Raw genomic sequence first — 21,728 nt, forward strand, 5'->3', positions numbered from 1 at the left:
ATGAGCTAAATTTGCTCGGAAAGGAGACAAATAGAAAACAGGAAGACACCTCACCCCTGAATTAGCACCAGTATTTCAAGGACAGACTATATTATGGAAGAATATTAAGCCAATTAATTGTTTTGGTTGCAGATTGAGTTTTGGATTTTGTGCATCACACATAACTGGGAAACTACTATTCAGAAAAATAAATGGTAAGCCATTGACAAGAGCACTGAAAAAATGACATGCATAGATCTTGAATCGTTACAGTTAATCACATTGAGAAACGGACATAGTGTCACGCGTGGCTACTGAAGCGGGGCGGAGTGTTAAGCAGCAGCAAGCAGCAGCAGCAAGCTAACATTAGCTTTTTATTTTACCAGGTAAGGCCTATAGAACTATATAGCTTTTTTTCAGAAACCACCTGGCCACAAATGATAGCTCAAAGAAGTGGCTTATCACGTGAAAATATATTACAGCCAAATACTCTAAACGCATGTTGATTCTAAATGTGGATGAAAAACCGGAGGACCTGGAGAAAAATCCACGCAACCACGGGGAGAGCGACACGCAAACTCCAAATATACAGCAGGCATCAGGGTTGGGATCAAACCCACAACCTCCTGTATACCAGGCGAGGTAGTTAACATCTCGCCACTGAGGTTCCTCAAGCAGTAGCAGCAGCCGCCTGGTCCAGGCACATGAACTGGCGGTGGCAATGGCGCGCCAGGTTGCCGTGTGCAGCAGACCTCGGGCGACATCCAAAGTCATACTCTAAATGAGTGTTTTACTCTTCTTGGGTAATTTGATTGCAGGAAGAATCAGCAGAGAGATCAGGTGCATTACGAAAGTGATCTGCCAGTGGAAGAGGAGGATGTGGTGACTCGTGATGCCGTGGTGTTGGGACCAAGCGAGGCTCCCCTCTTCGTGTTGCCCACGAGCACCAGCCAGCCACTCAGCAAGGTCTTTGTTGAGAGGAAAAGTGAGTGTGACCTTGCACGTCGACGCGGATACAAACTGACTGCCACATCAACCTCGATGAGAGTCGTGAACATTTTGTATTTAAGAATGATCGAAAATAATGCAGAAAAATAAAAATGTTATGAAAACGTATTTTTGTCCCATTACAAATACCAAATTAGCTAATCAGTAAAGAAATCGTTTTCATAGCATTTTAAAGCTTAAACTAACTCCAAAATGCTGGACTGAGCTGACCAGGAGATGGAAGTAATGCAAATAAATTCTATCAAATGTGTTTGTTTTGTAATATCTCTTCGCATGCCTGGGTTATTTATTGGTGCCTTATACAATATAATTTGGGTTTATTGAAATATATCACCTAGAACATCCCTTGAGATGGAACATCTTCATTTGCAAGTGTGTCCAAGGTTGTCAATTGTTGCCCACTTCACAAACACAATGACACAGTTTGTAAACGTGTACGTCTCACTGTATATGTGTGTGATGTGTGTGTGTGTCATGTGTAAGCATTTATGTCTGTTGAGTGTACTGTAAAATGCGTTTTAATGAATACACATCTTAAAAAGCACCTCTTATGTGAGAGATCATGTCTCTTATACACACACACACAGCTGCATGCGTGTGTGAAATTGTGATTGTTACAAAGACAAAGATCCCCCATATATCCTTTTAACAGGCTGTTAGCGAGCACCTATGAAGGCCGGCACAGCATGTGAAGGGGTGGTGGCCAACACTACGGCCTGCCACCTTTATCTCCCCAGTGCTGATGTTTACACACCATACGCGGCACTCATTTGAGGCTCAGTCGGCCTAGGGGAGGCCCAGGACTAATTCAGATTATCGATACTGGTCTAGGGTTTTGTAAAATCACTTCGACTGACATGTTGTAACAGGTCACCTGCTTACACTTTACTCTTTGGTTCTTTCGGTAAAGTCACGTAGGTATAAAATAAAATAAATCACGACGTTTCGATTGCAACACACGCAATCATCATCAGGTGGGAAAACCACAGCAGGATTTTTTTTTGCTGAAGTGGGAGAGAGATGCCATGGTAAGAGGTTATATAGGTAAGAAAAGGGTCAAGAGGGGAGAGAGGGGTGGGGTAGGGGAGCGCTGTGTGGACGCTAGGAGAGGGACGTGAAGCTGGATGGGGGGAAGTGGGCGGGGCTGGAAGTGGGAGGTCGAGAGAGCTGGGTATGCGGAGGGGAGCGCTGCGTGAACGCTAGGAGAGGGGATTGTGAAGCTGGACGGGGGGAAGTGGGCGGGGCTGGAAGTGGGAGGCCGAGAGAGCTGGGGATGCGGGGGGGAAGTTAACTCGGAAAAATAGGTTAGTACCCGGCAGAAATGATAGACAACAACCATAAAGCAGTTATCCATCGTCTCGGTTGAAGTTATGTCTATGTATCAAAGGTTTGTTTATGAAGCCATCCAGATATATAAACATAGACATAACTTCAACCGAGAAGATGGATACAAATTGAGCAATCATTGGAAGGATGTTATTAACCAGGTAAAACCCTAACTGCTTTATGGTTGTTGTCTATCATATCTGCCGGGTACTAGTCTATTTTTCCAAGTTAACTCCCCCCCCCCCCCTCATCCCCAGCTCTCTCGGCCTCCCACTTCCAGCCCCGCCCACTTCCCCCCGTCCAGCTTCATGTCCCTCTCCTAGCGTCCATGCAGCGCTCCCCCCCCCCACCGTACCCCCCCTCCCCTCTTGCTCCTTTTCTTACCTATATAACCTATTACCACGGCATCTCCCTCCCACTTCAGCAAAAAAATTCTTGCTGTGGTTTTCCCACCTGATGATGATTGCTTGTGTTTCGATCGAAACGTCGTGATTTATTTTATTTTATACTTACGTGACTTTACTGAAAAAAAACAAAGAGTATGGATTCCTGCAGTCACGAAAGCTTCAAATCTAGATTGCTTACACTTTATTAGCCTATTCTTGCACCAGTTGTAGGCACTCCTATCCCTGTCTCTACGGTCACTTCTGTTAATCAATTCTCACTTATCTACGTTCCACTTCGCTAACCTGCACACAGCAGCTCTCGCTCTCGGCAGCTCCTCACTCAAGGCTCCGCACACAGCAGCTCTCACCCAGAGGCTTGCACACAGCAGCACTCACACAGAGGCTTGCACACAGCAGCGCTCACATAGAGGCTTGCACACTGCAGCACTCACACAGCTTCTCACACAGATGCTTGCAGAGAACTCAGCAGCTCTCACACAGCTTATCCCACTCCACCTCTGCCCTCACCTACGCTCCCTCAGACCCACTCACTCGTCCACCCCGCCCGGCGACTTGTGAGGGTTGAGGTCCGTTCTCGGCTTGAGCGGCAGCGGCAAGATGTCTTTTCTCTAGTCCCCAGCAACACGAACTCCCGCTCCGCACTCACGCGCGTCCTTATATTCCCCTCCCAATTGTCCAGCTCCTCCCTTGTGTCTCTTTAGGGCCAGAAAGGCTGGCGCCTGTCAGGCCATCAATCACCCCTTATCGCACGTCTCCCTAGCAACACCTCCAGTGTCAGCATGCAACCCCAGGCAGACCTGGTCTGCACCAGCTTCTCTCCCAAATTATGTGGCGGTTTGCCCGTGCAACCTCATGTTGCGTGTGCAACATGACGTTGCACGGCCAACAGTGTGCGCCATGTATTTCACCACTCTACGTTGGTAATGGCGCTGAGCGTGAATCGGATTTCGGTCTCCCATTTTATATCGCAGCACGCTAACTGCTACACTACTGCTTCCCATGTGTGTAACAGACAAAGATATCCCGTATAGCCTTAACATACTAGGAGCAAGTGCCATTAGCGAGCACCTATGAAGGCCAGAACGGTACATGAGAGGGTGGGTGGCCAGCACCAAGCCCGACCGCCTTTGTCTCCCCAGTGGCGATGTTTACACATCGTACCAGGTATTCATTTGAGGCTGAGTCGACCTAAGGGAGGCCCAGGACCAGTTCAGATAATCGTCACTGGTGTTGGCCGTGAGCGGGAATCAAACCTGGGTCACCAGGTTCATAGCACAGCTCGCTAACCGCTACATTATCGCTCCCCTGTAACAGACAGGACCTCACACACACATACATGTGTAGCGCAGTGACTTTGAAGACGATAATTGTGGAGGCACCTTATTAACTCACACGATCTCGACTACACACACTCGTCACTCGATAGCATCGATGGCGCTAACTCTAAGATAGCTGACAGGCTATCTAGCAGCGCGACGTCCAGCGATGTTAGAGACAGCAGCGACGACAAGACGATCCGATTCCCATGAACAGCCGAGAGCTATTGCCCATGCAACATGAGGTTGCACGGGCAAACCACCACCTAATTTGGGAGAGAAGCTGGTGCAGACCAGGTCTGCCTGGGGTTGCATGCTGACACCGGAGGTGTTGCTAGGGAGATGTGGGATAAGGGGTGATTGATAGCCTGACAGGTGCCAGCCTGTCTGGCCCTAAAGAGACACAAGGGAGGAGCTGGACAATTGGGAGGGGAATATAAGGACGTGTGTGAGTGCTATGGCTCTCAGCTCCTTTTATCCACAGAGCATGGTCTCGCTCCGCCCTGGCCATGCCCCCCTTCTCGAACTGACTAGCAGTTTCCAGGAGCTTCCCGATGGATGCCTCCATGACCCTTGCCCCAATTCCTCCATTCTGCCGACACACCCGTGTATACTGTTGCTCACTGGTGTGTGTACTGTTTATACACCGCAGTTGCCATTTCTGGTCACCAGCCAGCGCTACTACATTACATCACTCCCCCCCTTCTAAAAAAAAACAGCCGTCCCGGCTGATATACAGCAATCTAACAAAGTGGCTAGGGCAGAGCAACCACAGCAGAATGGACTATGAGGTAACCAACACTCCGCGAGGGTGAGGGAATAAAAAATAAACCGCAAAAAAAGAAAATCCCGTCGACCGACGAGCACAGTCGCGACGCCCCCATGAACAGACGGGCAGCAGCAAGTCCCACCGAGCACAACTCGGCGCACGGCACGGCAAACCCATCCCGGCGCACCAGGGAAAGCCCGGTCACCGGAACGTAGCACACTTGAACCGGGTCCTCGACGCCAGTCCCCTGCCTTTGACAGGGTCTTGTATTTCTTGGGTCTCCAGGGACTTGCACAAACGGCCTAAAGGGCGCAGCCGCTTGCTTGACTTAATGGAAGAGTTCGACCTGGTTCCAGCCTTCGGTCCATGCGCACAAGGCGACTTTGGGAGAATGTCCGGGCTTCAGAGGCTGGGATCCTGTGGGCGGCACAACGCAATCTTTCTGAAGCACAGCTTCCGGGACTGCCCCGGCTCATCAGACACATCAGACACCAGCCGTACGGGACTTGGAGATGAACTGTCTATCTGAGGATGAACATAGGGTTTCAGACGCGACGGGTGTACCAATCAACGGCAACGTCCCCCCTGTATCCACACACACTGTGGCTTTTGAATTTCCACCACTTCAACGGGACCTCGCCATGGCCGATGTAATTTGGGAGACGTACAGAGTGGTACCTGTGGGCAGTGCAACCAAGCTCTGTCCCCGATTTTCCATGGAAGCATGTACTCACGCTGCCCCACGCTCTTGTCGTTCGCAGCCTGCTTTTTAGCAGAATTTATCCTCGCTGCTTCATGTACTTTGGACAATCGTGCAAGCATCAGCTGCATGGGCGCCGGCATGGCGGCCTTCTTTTTCCCCGAAGCCATGCCCAATTGTACTTCCATCGGGGGTTCGTTCTCTTGCCCGTACATAAGATAGAACGGGCAAAATCCCGTTGAGGCGTGTGGGGTCATCCTGTATGCAGCTAGGACCCAAGGGACGTGCAAATCCCAGTCCTTTTGCATCTCATTAACCACCTGACAGAGCATCGATGTTAAGGTCCTGTGCAGGCGTTCTACCAAGCCATCCGTTTGGGGATGGTATGGTGACGTTATGATCTGTTTGGTGCCCAAATCATTACATACCTCCCCTAGCAGTTTTGACCAGAGATTCTGCCCCTGATCCATGAGAAGCTGCTCAGGCGCTCCCTTGTCTATCACGTAGCTATGCAAAAATGCATCGGCAATGGATGCGGCTGGTTGGTCTGTTAGTGGCCAAGCCACTGGGAAAAATGTTCCACACCGGCTAAGAGGAATTTATTTCTCTTTTGGGTAGCCGAAAACGGCCCCAAATGTAAAGCACAACCAGCTCATTAATTCGGGACACCGTGATGGACTGCAATAGAGGCTGAGACCTTGTCAACGGTGGTTTGCGGCATGAGCAATCAGTGCATCCCTTGACCAGGTGGTACACATCGTCCGACATACCCGGCCAATAAAAAATCTCGCTGCAGCGTCAAGAGCGTTTTCCGGACTCCGAGGTGCATTAACTTATTTTGTGTACCATCCACGTCACCCAACCCCGCAGGGCAGTCGGAAAAACCATACAATGCCGCTGCAGCTCCTCATTCCACCTCATCAAAAGTCCTTCGCGAAGAACTATGTGGGACACCCCCACCGTGTATTTCCGCTTTTCGCCTCAGCACAGCGCCACAATTTTAACAGTGACATGTCCTCTACCTGCAGCCGTCCCCACTCGGCATGTGTGAGACCCAATGTGCTGTCCCTAGGTGTGACCACCTCGGCTGGCACTGTTTCACTGGACGCCGCCACAACTTGATGGTGGCGTCCAGCCGCAGATGGTTTTCACCTGGCAGCGCCCGTTGAACACGCACATCGCACACTCAGCGGCAGGCGGGACAGCGCATCTGCATTGCAGTGCCTCAGTCCCTTTCGGTAGATTACCCTAAACGAGTATTCCTGCAGTATTTCCTGCCAGATGGCTGATCAACTCACAAGGAGTATTGAAGAGCCGCGTGGTACGTGCACACAACGAAGTCCCTGCCATACAGATACGGCTGATACTGCTGTATGAAATATACCTGGCCAAAAGTTCCCTGTATGTCAAACAGTAATGTTGTTCCATGGCGGACACTCCACACTATTTTTAACCTGAGATTAGACAGCTCCTATGCCCGTATTGCTGGCATCCGTATGTAATATGAATGGCAGGGAGAAATCCGGATAGCCGAGGGGAGGCGCGTTAGCAAGATGATCGCGCAACACTATAAATGCGGCCTCCTCCTCCCCCCACTGAAACTTCTGGTGTTTAGCGGTCAAAGCGTGGAGTGGCTTGGCAATCATCATGAAATGTGGAACGAACCATCGGCAATAAGACGCGAACCCGACAAAGCTGCGTACTTCACCCACCGACGTGGGGGTTGGCCAATCATGGACGCACGCCGTCTTATCCAGGTCCGTGGCTATTCCGGACGCCCTGACAATATGGCCCAGATACCACACAGAGGTTTGTAATAGATGGCATTTCTCTGGTTTCAATTTGAGATTGGCCGCCCACACCCTGCAAATGCTCCTCGAACGTGTGGCCAAACACAATGACGTCTTCGAGGTAAATAAGACATGAGTCCCATTGCAGGCCCGCCAAGACCAATTCCATCAGCCGCTTGAATGTGGCCGGTGCCGAATGCAGTCCAATAGGCAGACAGTTAAATTGGAACAATCCCTGGGGAGTTCAGAACGCGGTCTTGGGTTTAGAGTCCTCGTCAAGGGGCAGCTGCCAAAACCCCGCGAGTAAATTAAGAGTGGAGAAGAACCGAGTACCCGAAAACGCGTCCAGAAAATCGTCCATCCGAGGGAGCGGGTATGCGTCTGCCACCAACACCTTATTCAACTTTCGAAAATCAATGCAAAATCGCAGGCTCCCATCCCGTTTTTTAACTAGGACAATGGGGTGCCCCACAGGCTGGTAGAGGGGCAAATAATGTCCGCAGCAAATATTTCCTCAACCACCTGCTGAACATGTTCCTTCTCTCTCGGGTAGGCCTTGGCAAGGTAAGGTAAAAGGTAAAAACAACGAGCCTACCTTTTTCTTTGGTTCTTTCGGTAAAGTCACGTAGAATGAGAATAAAATAATAAATTGATAAAATAAAATAACACAATAAAATTCTCACAACGTTTCGGCCACAACACAAGCGGCCTTCATCAGGTGAAGGGACGAGACTGTCTGGAGGACAGCGCTGTCCTCCAGACAGAGAATTTTATTGTGTTATTTTATTTTTTCAATTTATTATTTTATTCTCATTCTACGTGACTTTACCGAAAGAACCAAAGAAGATGAATCCTTGCAGTCACGAAAGCTTTAAATCGAAAGAGCCTACCTTTACCCTACCTTTTACTTTACTACAACACAAAAGTGGACTGGATGAAGAGCGTCGACGACAGCGGCTGGCAAACGCATGTGAACTCCCGCCCGGCTCCGCTATTCGCGCGTTCGCAGGGAGTTGACGTTGTCAGCGCTCCCAAGTAGTCACAGGCCATCTTGTAGTAGGCAGGAAACAGCTCTTTGCAGAGAGACCACCACTGCATTACGTCAATGAAGGCGCTGGCGGTCGTGACGCACATGCTCAGAAAACGATTGACTTCATCACCGTCGTCGATGGAGCTGCCGACGTTGCTGAACAGCGACCCCTCCTCCATATGGGCAGCGACTACTGTTGGTGGGATCGCGAGCACGTCCGCGTAGCGATGCTGCAGGACAGAGCAAATCATGGCCTTCAGTGTAGCCAGCTCATCTTGGTCTGACGTTTTCGGCAGCTGTGGATTCAAGTAGGATGCCACAATGGCGGGTTCCTGAACCAGGAAGTCACGGTACCGCACCAGCATGGCCTTCATCCCCATTGCGGTCAAGGACTCATCGATCGCTCTAAGAGCGGCTTCACCGCGATCGCAATGACAGATTAGGTGCTCCATCGTCACCGGCATGAGGTCCAATGTCGACTTGGGGTCCGCCGTCAACGAGGTTATGACTTGGCGCGGAATTCGCAGGAATGCTGTCACGCCCTCAATGTTTGTCCACTGCAGTTCAGAGAAAGCACCGACGCCGATCACATCGTGGAAGCATGACATGATAATGTCCAATGGGACACACTTTTTGATGGCGCCGTCGCCCATGTCAAACGTCGAATTCCACCTGGTCGGCAAGTCCTGGTGCATATTCTTAGTTTTTTCGGTAAAGTCACGTTGAAGAGAAACAACAAAATAACAAAATATATATAAAACAATATATTTTGTATATATATTTTGTTATTTTGTTGTTTCTCTTCAACGTGACTTTACCGAAAAAACTAAGAATATGAATTACTGCAGTCACGAAAGCTTTAAATCAAAATTTAAGTCCTGGTGCGTCGGCTCCTTGCTGGCGAGTTTAGCGATCTCAGCCTCGCGGCGGTACGACTGCTGGACGACCTTCCTGCGCCTGATATTGACGAGCGCCTTGTGCAGTTCGGTGTTGGTCGACTTGATCAGTTTGAGAACTTGGACGACACCGATCTGGACCAAATGATCCGCGCAACGAATATCGTGGCAAGCCTGCAACTGCTCATATCCGGCGTCCGCGTTGACCAGGGCGAACAACATCTTGACAGCACTGATCGCATCAGAGCCATTGTCTCTGGTGACAGCGAGCAGCTTGGTCGAGACATTGTACCCGAGGCTTTGGAGGTGCTCAATCAGAGTGGTTCCAATGCGCTTGCCGACACCCCTTCCGGACTGCACATCGAGGATCGTCAGCAGCATGGATTTCGACAATCGTGCGAATGATGGTGCGGGTCGACGGGCCCTTGTATCCCTACATCAATGTGTGGACCAAGATCTTGAACTTGTCACTGCCGGCGGCTCGCAAAGAGATTGCACCTTGTATAACAAAATCAACCACCGCGTTCTCAAACTTTATTAGGAGGCGATCCGGGATTGCTGGCCGGCTTAGCGTTTGCTGCATGAGACGGCTCGCCGACGCCGACGTCCCGACCTCGCTGCCTGGGGCAAGCACGTTGTGCTTCTTGAGGTGGGCTTTCCACCCCGACGCATTCATGTGGGAGGAAAACCACTTGCAGAAGTGCACACACTGCCGCTTTCCTTGCTGCACATGGGGATCACCCTCCATCCAATCGTGCCCTGACGATCGGCAGTATGATGGCGTGATGCTCGACAATCCTGCGAATGATGGTGCGGGTCGACGGGCCCTTGTATCCCTGCATCAATGTGTGGACCAAGGGCTTGAACTTGTCGCTGCCGGCGGCTCGCAAAGAGATTGCACCTTGGATAACTAAATCAACCACCGCATTCTCAAACTTTACCAGGAGGCGATCCGGGATTGCTGGCCGGCTCAGCGTTTGCTGCATGAGGCGGCTCGCCGACGCCGACGTCCCGACCTCACTGCCTGGGGCAAGCACATTGTGCTTCTTGAGGTGGGCTTTCCACCCCGACGCGTTCATGTGGGAGGAAAACCACTTGGAGCAGTGCACACACTGCCGCTTTCCTTGCTGCACATGGGGATCAAACAACCATCCAATCGTGCGTGTGCTCCCACGGAAACGCATGCCACTGCCTCTTTCAATTGCTGTTTGCAGCGACCCCGAAAATGCCGTTGCTGGCATGCTTGACCTCATCCTCTACCTCAAGAATGTGGTCCCTCTCCATCTGGTCCGACATCCATGATCGCAATTTAAAATGGAGGCCACGGACTGCGCCACGGAGATTTTAGCAGGAAACATGGTATTTACCGGGTAATACTTTGAGCTACCTTTACCCTACCGGGTAATTCTTCCGCGTTACCTTTACCCTACCCTTTACCTTACCCCTTGGCATGGTCGACACCTTTACCCTTTACCTTTACCCTTTTACCCAATTAAAAGGGTAAATTACTCTACCTTGCCGAGGCCTATTCTTGGGCTCAGCCTGTATGAGTTTAGTCTAATGGGGGCTACATCACCCGTATCAATTCGGTGTTGCAGCAATGAGGTACGGCCAATATAAAATTTACCCTGGCTGAAAACATCAGCAAGTTCCCACAACAGAGCACGCAAATTGTCCCGTTGCTCTCGAGACAAGTCCGGATTCTTGGCGCACAGCTCATCAGCCCTTGTCCTGTCTAACTCCCCTCGCTGTTCCACCGCGCCTATGACCTCTGCTGCAGCTGTGTCGACATCCTCGCAACACGCAGCCTTCCCGTGAGCCAAGATCGTACCAGCCTGGACAATGGCTGTTGTCAACCCGACATTCAACACCTGCAAAAATGGCTCCTGGTCTGTCCTAACGATCGTCTGAGCGCCCACTAGCATGAGGCCCCGAGTCACCATATTGGATGGGGTTAAGAGGAGCCCCGCTTCAGAAGTTGCTGACTGCAGCCATTTATGGTAGCACAGCGGAACTAACATTTGTGCGCCTGGCGGAATCGCAACCGAATCCCTTGCCAAGGAATGGATCGTGGCGTTAGCAGCAGTAAGCCTAATCGGGGAGCGCAAAAAGGGGCAATCGTTGTCCCGATGGCATTCCAACACAACCCTGATCAATTCATATTTTCAAAGGTATCCTGCCCTAAAAGTCGGTGCCCAGGAGGCAAGGTGCAGCCAATGTCTTGGAAACCAACACAGGACCGGACATCTCGATTTCTCCGATCCTAACACGTGTCTCAATTTGCCCAATGATCCCCATGCTCCTGCCATTGGCAGTGATACAAGCCCTCGCAACCGGGGTAAAACAACGAGTCCATGACGGCAACAAATGGTAAACAACATCAGAAATGATGGTAGCCGAGGCCCCCGTATTGACCAGGACCCATACCTCTACTCCCTAGACAAAACCCGCCACTGCAGACGAGCCCACCGCAGCCGCTATCACCCAGTGCTCAAATTTCCTCCATTGCATACTGGAATTCAGCCACCCGTCCGCCGCTCGAGTCCATCGTTCGCGCACCGCAACAAGATGATGAGTTACAATGGCTTACAAAGAACCTCTGTCTTGGAAAAGTCAATGGCATGTGAGCCTACTGAATTATAACAATGATCTGCTACGGCCAAGGTGTTGGTCCTACCGTGTTTAAGGTCTGCTTTGTGTTCACGAATGCGGTCCGAGACATGGCGTTTGGTTTCTCCAATGTAACTACTACCACAGAGGCAACTTAGTTTGTAGACACCAGGGTATTGTATGTCCGGAATCACATCTTTTACAGACGGAACCAGATCAGTCATGCCATTGACTTTTCCAAGACAGAGGTTCTTTGTAAGCCATCTGGCTTCCATGAGAGATTCGTTCATGAGGCTATCCACATATACAAGCACAGAGACAATTTCAACCGAGAAGATGGATTCTATCTTAGCAATCATTGGAAAGATTTGATAAACCATTTCAGTTCTTAATTGATTGTTCACGCTTACAGTGGCTTTCAGACAGCATACATTATAAAAAATTTCGTCTCCCCCCTCCTCTTTTCAAAATATAGATGGACTAGTCCTGGGCAAACTGCCAAATCGCTGCGCGTGACGCTAACGTTTTTTATAAATAAATAAATGCGCCGTTTAAAAATAAATGTATGCAAACCAACACACCTGAAGATGACCGTTTGAGTTATGGTCGAAACGTCGTGAGAATTTTTATTGTTTTATATATATTATATTATTTTGTTGTTTCTCTTCAACGTGACTTTACCGAAAAAACTAAGAATATGAATTACTGCAGTCACGAAAGCTTTAAATCAAAATTTAATCGCCTCTACGGGGAGGGTTTTCACATAACTTTAAGATCCTTCAACAAACTCCGGGATAAGAAAGCTCAGCTGATCGAGTCTCTCACCTTCCTGAAGAGATGCCGCGACTCCGGGGTAATACCAATCGCATTTACACTGACCTCTTCTGCTGTAACTTCTTCTGATGCGAAACGAATTCTTTTCAAAACTAGCTTAGCTCTTATCTCAGAAAAAATGAGACTTATACGCACAGAACTAGATCAGTTAGACAAGACACTCTACAAATCACACTTATCATTGACGGCAATAATGTCCACATCGGATTGGGAACATGTAGACAATATGACTGCCTCTTCAGCTGCTACTATGTCGACCAAATGTAAGGAAAACCTGATTTCCAAATTTAACCTCCTCTTCAACAAAAGACCGGACCCACACACCAAAAAGTTAGACGTTAATAAAGTCGTAATTAATCGCAGTAACTTCTATTTCCGATGGTCTGAAATCCGTTTTAGCTAAAGGTCTAAACTTTGCAGTCACACCAAAACACATACCAGTTAATGATATAATTGCCCAAGTAGACGTTGCTCTCAGGGGCCTGGGTCACATCGCTGCAGACGTAGCAAGATCTGAAATCGCTGCAACCCTCAAAAACGCTAAGATGCCAGCTAGCAACCTCAGCAAAGATGAGCGTTTTGAATTATATAAATTAAAAAAGAGGAATGATATTGTAGTCCTCTCAGCTGACAAAGGCAATGCTACTGTCATCATGGATAAAATAGAATACAACAACAAAATTAAAGAATTACTCGACGATGGTAGTTATACAAAAATAAAAAGAGATCCCACCAACAGCCTCGTCACACAAACCAACAAAATAATTTCTGATTCAACCGCATTAATTGATCAATTTAAACAGTTTTCGTTGAAACCTTCTGCTGCCAGGCCACCAAGATTATACGGCTTACCAAAAATACATAAAGTTGATACGCCTCTTCGTCCCATAGTCTCTACTATCAGCTCCCCCACCTACAAACTAGCTCGTTTTTTGTCTGAAATCCTGCGTCCTTTCACTGGAAAGACCACCTCTGCGGTACAAAATTCTACTCACCTGGTATCGACAATAAAGGGTATGTCCCTGTCCCCAGACGACCTGCTTGTCAGTTTTGATGTAGTTTCCTTATTCACCAAGGTTACTGTACCTGACACCATTGCAATCATTGAAGACTTGGTTCATCAAGGACTAAACACTGAGGTACCCCCCCTGGTGAGACACTGTTTAAACCAATACATACTTTACTTGGAATGGAACTTTCTACAAACAAACTGAGGGCACCCCAATGGGCTCCCCCCTTTCTCCAGTTATAGCTAACATTTTCATGGAGAAATTTGAGACTGACGCCATCCAGACTGCCACTCTGCGCCCAACCTTATGGAAGAGGTACGTGGATGACACTTTTGTCATCTGGCCACATGGCCGGCCTGCTCTAGACCAATTCTTCAACCACATCAATTCCATACACCCAGCCATCAGATTTACCATGGAAGTAGAAATAGATGGCAAGATACCTTTTTTGGATGTCCTAATTAAAAAGAGACCTGATGGTTCAATGAGCCACTCTGTCTACAGGAAAGCTACCCATACGGATGCTTATCTGAAACCGGATTCCCACCACCATCCATCACAGAAGAATTCTCTCATCAAGACTCTGTATCATAGAGCCCAATGCATATCCGACCAGGAACACATAAGCAGTGAACTCAAGCACGTACACCAAGCTCTTAGGGCTAATGGTTACTCCGACTATACAATCCGCAAAGCTATCACTCAAACCATGAAGAAGAACCCTCTTGAGGAGCCTTTCAAAACCATCACTTTACCCTACATTGCTGGGATCACAAAAAAGATCTCCAAAATCTTGAATAAACACAAGATCCAGGTCCGTTTCAACACATTACATAAAATCCGTGATCTGGTTCCGTCTGTAAAAGATGTGATTCCGGACATACAATACCCTGGTGTCTACAAACTAAGTTGCCTCTGTGGTAGTAGTTACATTGGAGAAACCAAACGCCATGTCTCGGACCGCATTCGTGAACACAAAGCAGACCTTAAACACGGTAGGACCAACACCTCGGCCGTAGCAGATCATTGTTCTAATTCAGTAGGCTCACATGCCATTGACTTTTCCAAGACAGAGGTTCTTTGTAAGCCATCTGGCTTCCATGAGAGATTCGTTCATGAGGCTATCCACATATACAAGCACAGAGACAATTTCAACCGAGAAGATGGATTCTATCTTAGCAATCATTGGAAAGATTTGATAAACCATTTCAGTTCTTAATTGATTGTTCACGCTTACAGTGGCTTTCAGACAGCATACATTATAAAAAATTTCGTCTCCCCCCTCCTCTTTTCAAAATATAGATGGACTAGTCCTGGGCAAACTGCCAAATCGCTGCGCGTGACGCTAACGTTTTTTATAAATAAATAAATGCGCCGTTTAAAAATACATTTATGCAAACCAACACACCTGAAGATGACCGTTTGAGTTATGGTCGAAACGTCGTGAGAATTTTTATTGTTTTATATATATTATATTAATTTGTTGTTTCTCTTCAACGTGACTTTACCGAAAAAACTAAGAATATAAGATGATGAGTGTTGATAGAACCAGACGCACACGACGACCTAGATGCATGAAATGGCGGTTGGGGCCGGGTGTCGGATATGTCATGACTTGCCTGTGGGGCTTGAGGAGCGGTCATCGGCTGGATGGAGGGCGTCGGAGGTCTCACCGACATCTTGATGGCACTCTGGCATTCTCGTGCGATGTGGCCAGCCCGGCCGCATCTGAAGCAGGTCCTGGTCGGTCTCCACGAAGGAGGGGACTCCTCCACTCCCTGACTCCAACCCAGAGGCTGCCCCCTCGCGTCCTTCCCGTGCGGGCCCTGGTCCCACATCGCCAAGGCGATCTCCATCTCCCGCACCATGGTTCCCTCCGCCCCGTCGGTGTCCCCCGACAAAGCCGCTACCCTGGGCCACTGCAGCAATTTCTTGCGCGCTTGAATGCACCGAGCCACCCTCAAGGACGTCAGCTCCTCTTCCTCCACGATGGTCAGCACGACACCCAACTACTGCACCAACGCCATCAGTCTCTCCACCGCAAAGGAGTAGAGTGCCGCCTGGTCCATATGAGTATACGCCGTCTACCCCAACACCAGCAGTGCGCTGTGGAAAGCGAAAGGCGTCTCGGCCTCCCCTCGCCTCCGCTGCAAGAACATATGCCCGAGAGAGGGTAGCCCAATCAATCTCGGGGTGGCCCGGAATGCCGCCAATGCATCATCGTCGAGGGCCATTGGTTAGGCCCGCAGAGCCTCCTCTTCTGTCCAACCAACGGACAAATAGGCCGCCTCGAAGCAGCGTCGAAACGCGGTCCATTCACCTCCCCGCTGCTACGAATTCCAAACGGGAGACAGTTGCCGGGGTCAGCACGCGGCTCCTTCGTACACTGTCGGAGGCGGCGCGTCTTTTTCGTCGTCCCGCAGCGCACACAAAATGGTGGCCGTCGGCGGCGCCACAGCCTCAGCAGATGAAATGGCAGCCGACGACTGCCCGGTCCCTGTGATAGGAACCGCTGCCGCAGGCAGCTGCTCCGGTGGACCCCGCGGCTCCCGCGCCGGCTCTCCTCCGACAGGCGTGGCCACGGAGAGCTGTGCGACCAGCTGATCGATGGTCAGGAGGAGCAGGTCGAAGTGGCTGGCCACCTCCTGCCACCCTTCCTCGACATGTGGCTGTGGAGGATCGGCGCCCCTCTCCCCGAGCTCTGCCGCCATTGCTCCCGCACCTATGGGACTTTGAGGCGGGGTCCCGGGGCTGTTGGGGGAACGATCTCCTCGTTGTCCTCCGACGACACAACGGGTGGGTTCCTTTTCTTTGTCGACTCCGACATGACGTTTTAACACTTCTAACACCAGTTGTAGTGCAGTGACTTCGGAGACGCTAATTGTGGAGGCACCTTTTATTAACACACTATCTCGACTACACACATTCGTCACTCGCTAGCCTTTACACAACACTAGCCGTCTAGCATTGACGGTGCTAACTCTTATCTAGCCTGTCAGCTAGATGGCCTGTCAGCTATCGAGCTGACAGGCCATCTAGCAGCATGACGTCAAGCGATGACAGAGACGGCAGCGATGACGGCGACAAGGCCGATGACAGCGATGGCAGCGACGACGATGAGACCATCCAATTTGCACGAACAGCCGAGAGCTACAGCTCTCAGCTCCTTTTATCCACACAGCATGGCCTCGCTCCGTCCTGGCCACGCCCCACTTCTCGAACCCACTAGCAGGTTTCAGGGGCTTCCCGATGGACCCCTCCATGACCCTTGCCCCAGTTCCTGCATTCTGCTGACACAGCCGTGTATACTGTTGCTCACTGGCGTGTGTCCTGTTTGTTCATCGCAGTTGTTTCTGGTCCCCAGCTGGCGCTACTACACTACACATGTCGGTGTGGGGGTGTGTAACCGCGAGCAGTAGTACAGTGGTTAGCGCACTGCACTACAAACCCGGCAACCCGAGTTGAATTCCCGCTCATGGCCACCACTAGTGACAATTATCTGAACTGGTCCTGGGCCTCCTCTAGGTCGACTCAGCCTCAAATAAGTACCTGGTGGGGTGTGTAAACATTGGCACTTGGGAGACAAAGGTGGTCGAGCGACGTGCTTAGCCACCGACCCACTCGTGTGCCATGCTGGCCTTCATAGGTGCTCTCTAATAACATTTGCCCCTACGGTATGTTAAGGCTATACAGGGTATATTTTTTTATTTAAAGCTTTCATGACTGCAGTAATTCATATTCTTAGCTCTTTCGGTAAAGTCACCATAACACAAACGGTCGTCATACACCTGATGACGACCGTTTGTGTTATGGTTGAAACGTCGTGAGAATTTTTATTGTTTTATATATTTTATTATTTTATTGTTTCCCTTCAACGTGACTTTACCGAAAGAGCTAAGAATAGGGTATATTTTTCTTTGTTACACACACCTATGCGGGCGTATCAACAGTGGTTGTCCTATAGATAGACTCACCTACACCTTAAAGCAGATGAGCCCCACCTTTATGCTAATTTGAGCAGGACATCACTTTGATTTCAATAATTTAACATGTATCATAGTTTTAATTACGTCTTTGATGAGCGGAGTAAAGGGATGCATGGCGTTTATTGTGGCTCTGAGTACAGGCGGGTTTCAGGCTGCGGAGCGACAGCAGCTGGGAGTCCGGCAGGCTGCAGTGAGTCCCACGAATGAATTCCTCGCTCCGAGGCCTCTACCTTCCCCCCGGGACGTCGCTCTGCGAGTGCAGAAGGGATTCAGGTGTGTGACGGAGCTGCAACTTCTATCACACAGCCAGTCGCGAACAAGCGAGCCAACAACTCACTTCAATTAGAGTCGTGTGGTAAGCCAATAGGGTTGTTTTTTAATCCCTCAAAATTGGGGGGTGGGTGGGAGAGGAGCAATTAATTTGAGCTTTCAAACCTAGGCCTATGGGAGTTTGTGTACACTTTTAGAGGGGTTCCAAATCATATTCCAGATTTTAGAGTGAGGCTCAGGTGTTTGCAGAGTCTTGGGTTGGATGTGTTTTGAATGTCTGTTGAATGCTGCAGAATGTCACTAAAGCGTTTTGGCTTAAATATAATGTTGGAGCTGTGTTCTGGCTCGGCCTTTGAGGTGGCTCAGCTCAGACTTGAGCCGTTCAGTCGCTTCCAAAGATGCATGAGCAGCTCAGTCATGGCTCGGTTCAGGCTCAGCTCATGGTAATTCCTAAGCATGGCTGGGACCACGCGCAGGATTTGGGCTCACTTGATCCAGAGCCAAACCACAACTGCAACATTTTAGTCGCAGTTCAAACTGCTATCTAGGCTTTTTAAATTACGCCACGGTGGTGAGATGTTAACTATCTCGTCTGATATATAGGAGTACGTGGGTTCAATCCCGACCCTGACACCTGTGTATATTTGGAGTTTGCATGTTCTCTCCGTGGTCGTGTGGATTTTTCTCTGGGTACCCAGTTTTTCCCTCCACATTTAGAAACATTCGCTTAGAGTAACTGGCTGCTATAAATTTTCACGTAATAAGCTGCTTCGTTGAGCTTCTGAAAAGGAGTTATATAGCTCAGTGTGCCTTGCCTGGTCAAATCAAATTTTAAAAAATATGGCTTGCATCATTGTGGACAGCCTAAAGATTACCATGCCTTTTTGTGAAATGCCTCTAATAAATTAAGTCATCGTGTATAGTTATTGTTCGTAGAAATTCGAAACAAAATAATGGAATACTGTTTTTAATGTTTCAATGTCTGTTTAACTGTTTTTTTTGTCAAGGGTGGTGTCATTGTTTGCCCACGGAGTGCTGGCAGGGTTTGCTCTGTGGAACACGGTACTGGTCTATGTCCTGTGGCAGAAAAACTCACTGCCAGGGCAGTATGAGCCACTGGCCATTCCTGCCCAGGAGCTTGCGTATCTCCTACTCGCTCTAAGCACCATCTCCGCATTTGATAGGTCTGTATTGGGTCACGCTGTGGACGAACCAGCAGGCAAAATAATTTTCTTGCTCACGTATTTAATGTCGAAAAACTTGGGATTCCCTCTCATTATCTCTTATCCCAAGCTCTTATTATAATCTTGCTCAATTCAGGGACTTTGTGAAATTTTTGGGTTCCTCCTGATCAGACATGACTCCGCCTTCCTCAGACTCTACACTTGTAGTTGTGCCCACACTGCCCCTAACCCCTTTTGTTCTTAACCAAGACCCCCACTGCCCTCATATTCTCTAACACTCACTCGCCCTCTTTCATTACATTCTCTACCTCATATTCCAACATATCCAGCACTGTTGATGATATGCAAATGCAGGTTGTGCTATAACACGCTTTATTGTTTTATCTTTGGCAGAGTTGACCTCGCAAGACCCCAAGTGTTTCTTCGAGGCTTGATAACGCTGGACTCAGCTGCATGGGCTTCTGTTGGTAAATCCTTCAGTGTTTTTGTTGTGGCGATAATGATGATGATTATAATGTACAATCAAGTTTGTTACACAGGAAGGTTGGAACAGCACTTTTGGCATGACCCACATAGAGACTGTGAATCAGCATATTGACAAGTTTGATAAAGCCACTAAAGCCACTGTCTTCAAAAGAAACTTCTAATATTATAAATGGCAATGCTCTCTATTTAATCTCCTACAATTTAGGCTACCATATTTCATGCCAGTGAAAAATTGTATGGGTGTTTTGTTATGTGCATCACAGTAAACTATATACGTGTTCACAGTGTATTTCAGTGCGCTGGTGTTGTCTCTGAGCATGACTAAGTCCAGTCACAAGCTTGCGTCTCAATCCGATTGGTAAAAACAAACCCACTGCCCACACCAGCATCCACATGTAGCTTCACTTGCTGAGTGCCCTTTATCCATGTTGATATCACTGCCCATAATTCTGAACAGCTGACATTGTTATTTAAATCTGTGGATGTTATTGTAGTTTGTGCATGTTTAACGTGATATTTGTATTAGGGGATGAGGTAAATGTAATTAACACGGGCAGTTAATAATCCACTGCTTGCCTGCGGCCTTCCCACATCATCGTTATCCCATTGTCTCACAGTTCCACAATCCATCACTCCTGCACAACTTCATGGTGGACCAGTTTCGACATCCATTGTCTCATCAGCAGAGTCAGGCTTACTTGAACCAATGCTGGTGAACTGCCAGATGTTTAGAGGCAAGGAAAGTCATAACCACTCCAGAGTTTTCTTGGATTGTACCAATGTTGCTTATGACATGCACTTCCAGAAGGCAGTGTGGCTGTTGGGTCGTGTAAAAATAATACTTATTTTGTAGAGCGACAGGTATGGGAAGGAGGCCTTAGTGTACTAAGAGTGCATTTTGATTGTTGAGGAAAGGCTCACTGGGTGCCATGACACTTGTTTTAAGAGGGTCCTGCATTTAGATGTTTGGCAAGTTCCAGTAATGAGTGGGTTTTTTAGGAAACGAGAGAACGTGGAGGAAACAAAGTGTGTGATTGTTGTGATTGTTGATGATTTGTTCCACAGGAGCCTTCAGGATGAGTCTCCGTGGATCATTTTGAACATGATCGTTAGCGTAATGGTTGTCTTTGGATGGCTAATCCTATCCCTCTCTCCAACAAGCGATCACAGCACAGGTATACAATTAGTGTGACACTTTCCATTTTTAATAAGCTTATTAATTTTTACTTCAACCATGTAACCTACTTATTCCTCACCACACAATTGCATATACGGGCTTCCCACCCCTCATAACCACACTTTTACCTTACAGATATTTGCATTATTTAGTGCTACATACTGAACGTTGAACTTTATATATACATACTTTATCTACGTCATGCACCTGCATACGATCTGTGCGTGCTCACAGAGAACATGTTTGGAATGGAACTGGGTTTGGAAGACTCTACGCATCGGCATCCCACAGGGGAGGCGTGAGCAGACCTGGAGGAGCGCGGCAGATTTTAAGGAATTTGCCTAATTGAAAAATCACATTAAGTGAAACGTTTAAGATATAACATTGGTTGATAAATGTTTTTCTTGTCAGGCAGTAAACCTTCTCCTGCCTTGTGCCAATACAGTACATTTATAAAGAGTCTGCGTAATATTATTACGATAAACATGTTTCTTTTACATTGTGTAATGAAAGCAATCACAACCGTCCATGTGATCCAGTAAACTTTGTTGTTGTTTTTAAGTTCTCCAAAAATATGTGGTCCCTCATTCCTTATGGTCAGAGTTGAGATTTGTAAAAGCCTATTGAAAAATACAGCATTCAGCATGTAATGATACATCACTTCATCTTTTACCGGATTTCATGAAGTTTTGTACAATTTCTCCTTGTATTTTAAAGCAACAGTAGGTTGTGCATACTGCAGTGTGACCAGCTTGTGGGCACCAGTTGGAGTGCCTCTGACAGAGTTTCTTAAAATCCGAATAATATAAAAAAAAATTCTCCCAACCCTGTCCCAATTTTTCCCAAACTGTATTCCGATGATAGTGCACGATGTGTGTCATTTGTAAACACGCAAGAAACACACATGAAGCTCACGCACGCACACATTCCGCACGAAAAAATGCAAATAG

The 21,728-nt window shown here is 48.3% G+C and overlaps 1 protein-coding gene across 8 annotated transcripts in view; it reads left to right on the forward strand.

The window, feature by feature from the left end:
- The window catches only part of LOC142929609 (transmembrane protein 237-like), a 43,899-nt gene extending 22,560 nt beyond the window's left edge, over positions 1 to 21,339 (forward strand). For 7 of the 8 annotated variants that reach the window (XM_076071196.1, XM_076071199.1, XM_076071195.1 and 4 more), the window contains 7 exons: positions 798 to 964; positions 17,802 to 17,934; positions 18,939 to 19,115; positions 19,509 to 19,582; positions 19,887 to 19,959; positions 20,667 to 20,776; positions 21,013 to 21,339. In XM_076071196.1, coding sequence (XP_075927311.1) covers positions 798 to 964; positions 17,802 to 17,934; positions 18,939 to 19,115; positions 19,509 to 19,582; positions 19,887 to 19,959; positions 20,667 to 20,776; positions 21,013 to 21,080 — 802 coding nt within the window. In that variant the 3' untranslated portion in view covers positions 21,081 to 21,339. The remainder of the gene's footprint in view (positions 1 to 797; positions 965 to 17,801; positions 17,935 to 18,938; positions 19,116 to 19,508; positions 19,583 to 19,886; positions 19,960 to 20,666; positions 20,777 to 21,012) is intronic. The other variant, XM_076071200.1, reaches the window with a different exon arrangement.
- The last annotated feature ends 389 nt before the right edge of the window (positions 21,340 to 21,728 follow it).

The sequence above is a fragment of the Petromyzon marinus genome, chromosome 32, assembly GCF_048934315.1.
Source record: "Petromyzon marinus isolate PM22_M1 ecotype Great Lakes invasive population chromosome 32, UKy_Petmar_22M1.pri1.0, whole genome shotgun sequence".
Classification (NCBI taxonomy): domain Eukaryota; kingdom Metazoa; phylum Chordata; class Hyperoartia; order Petromyzontiformes; family Petromyzontidae; genus Petromyzon; species Petromyzon marinus.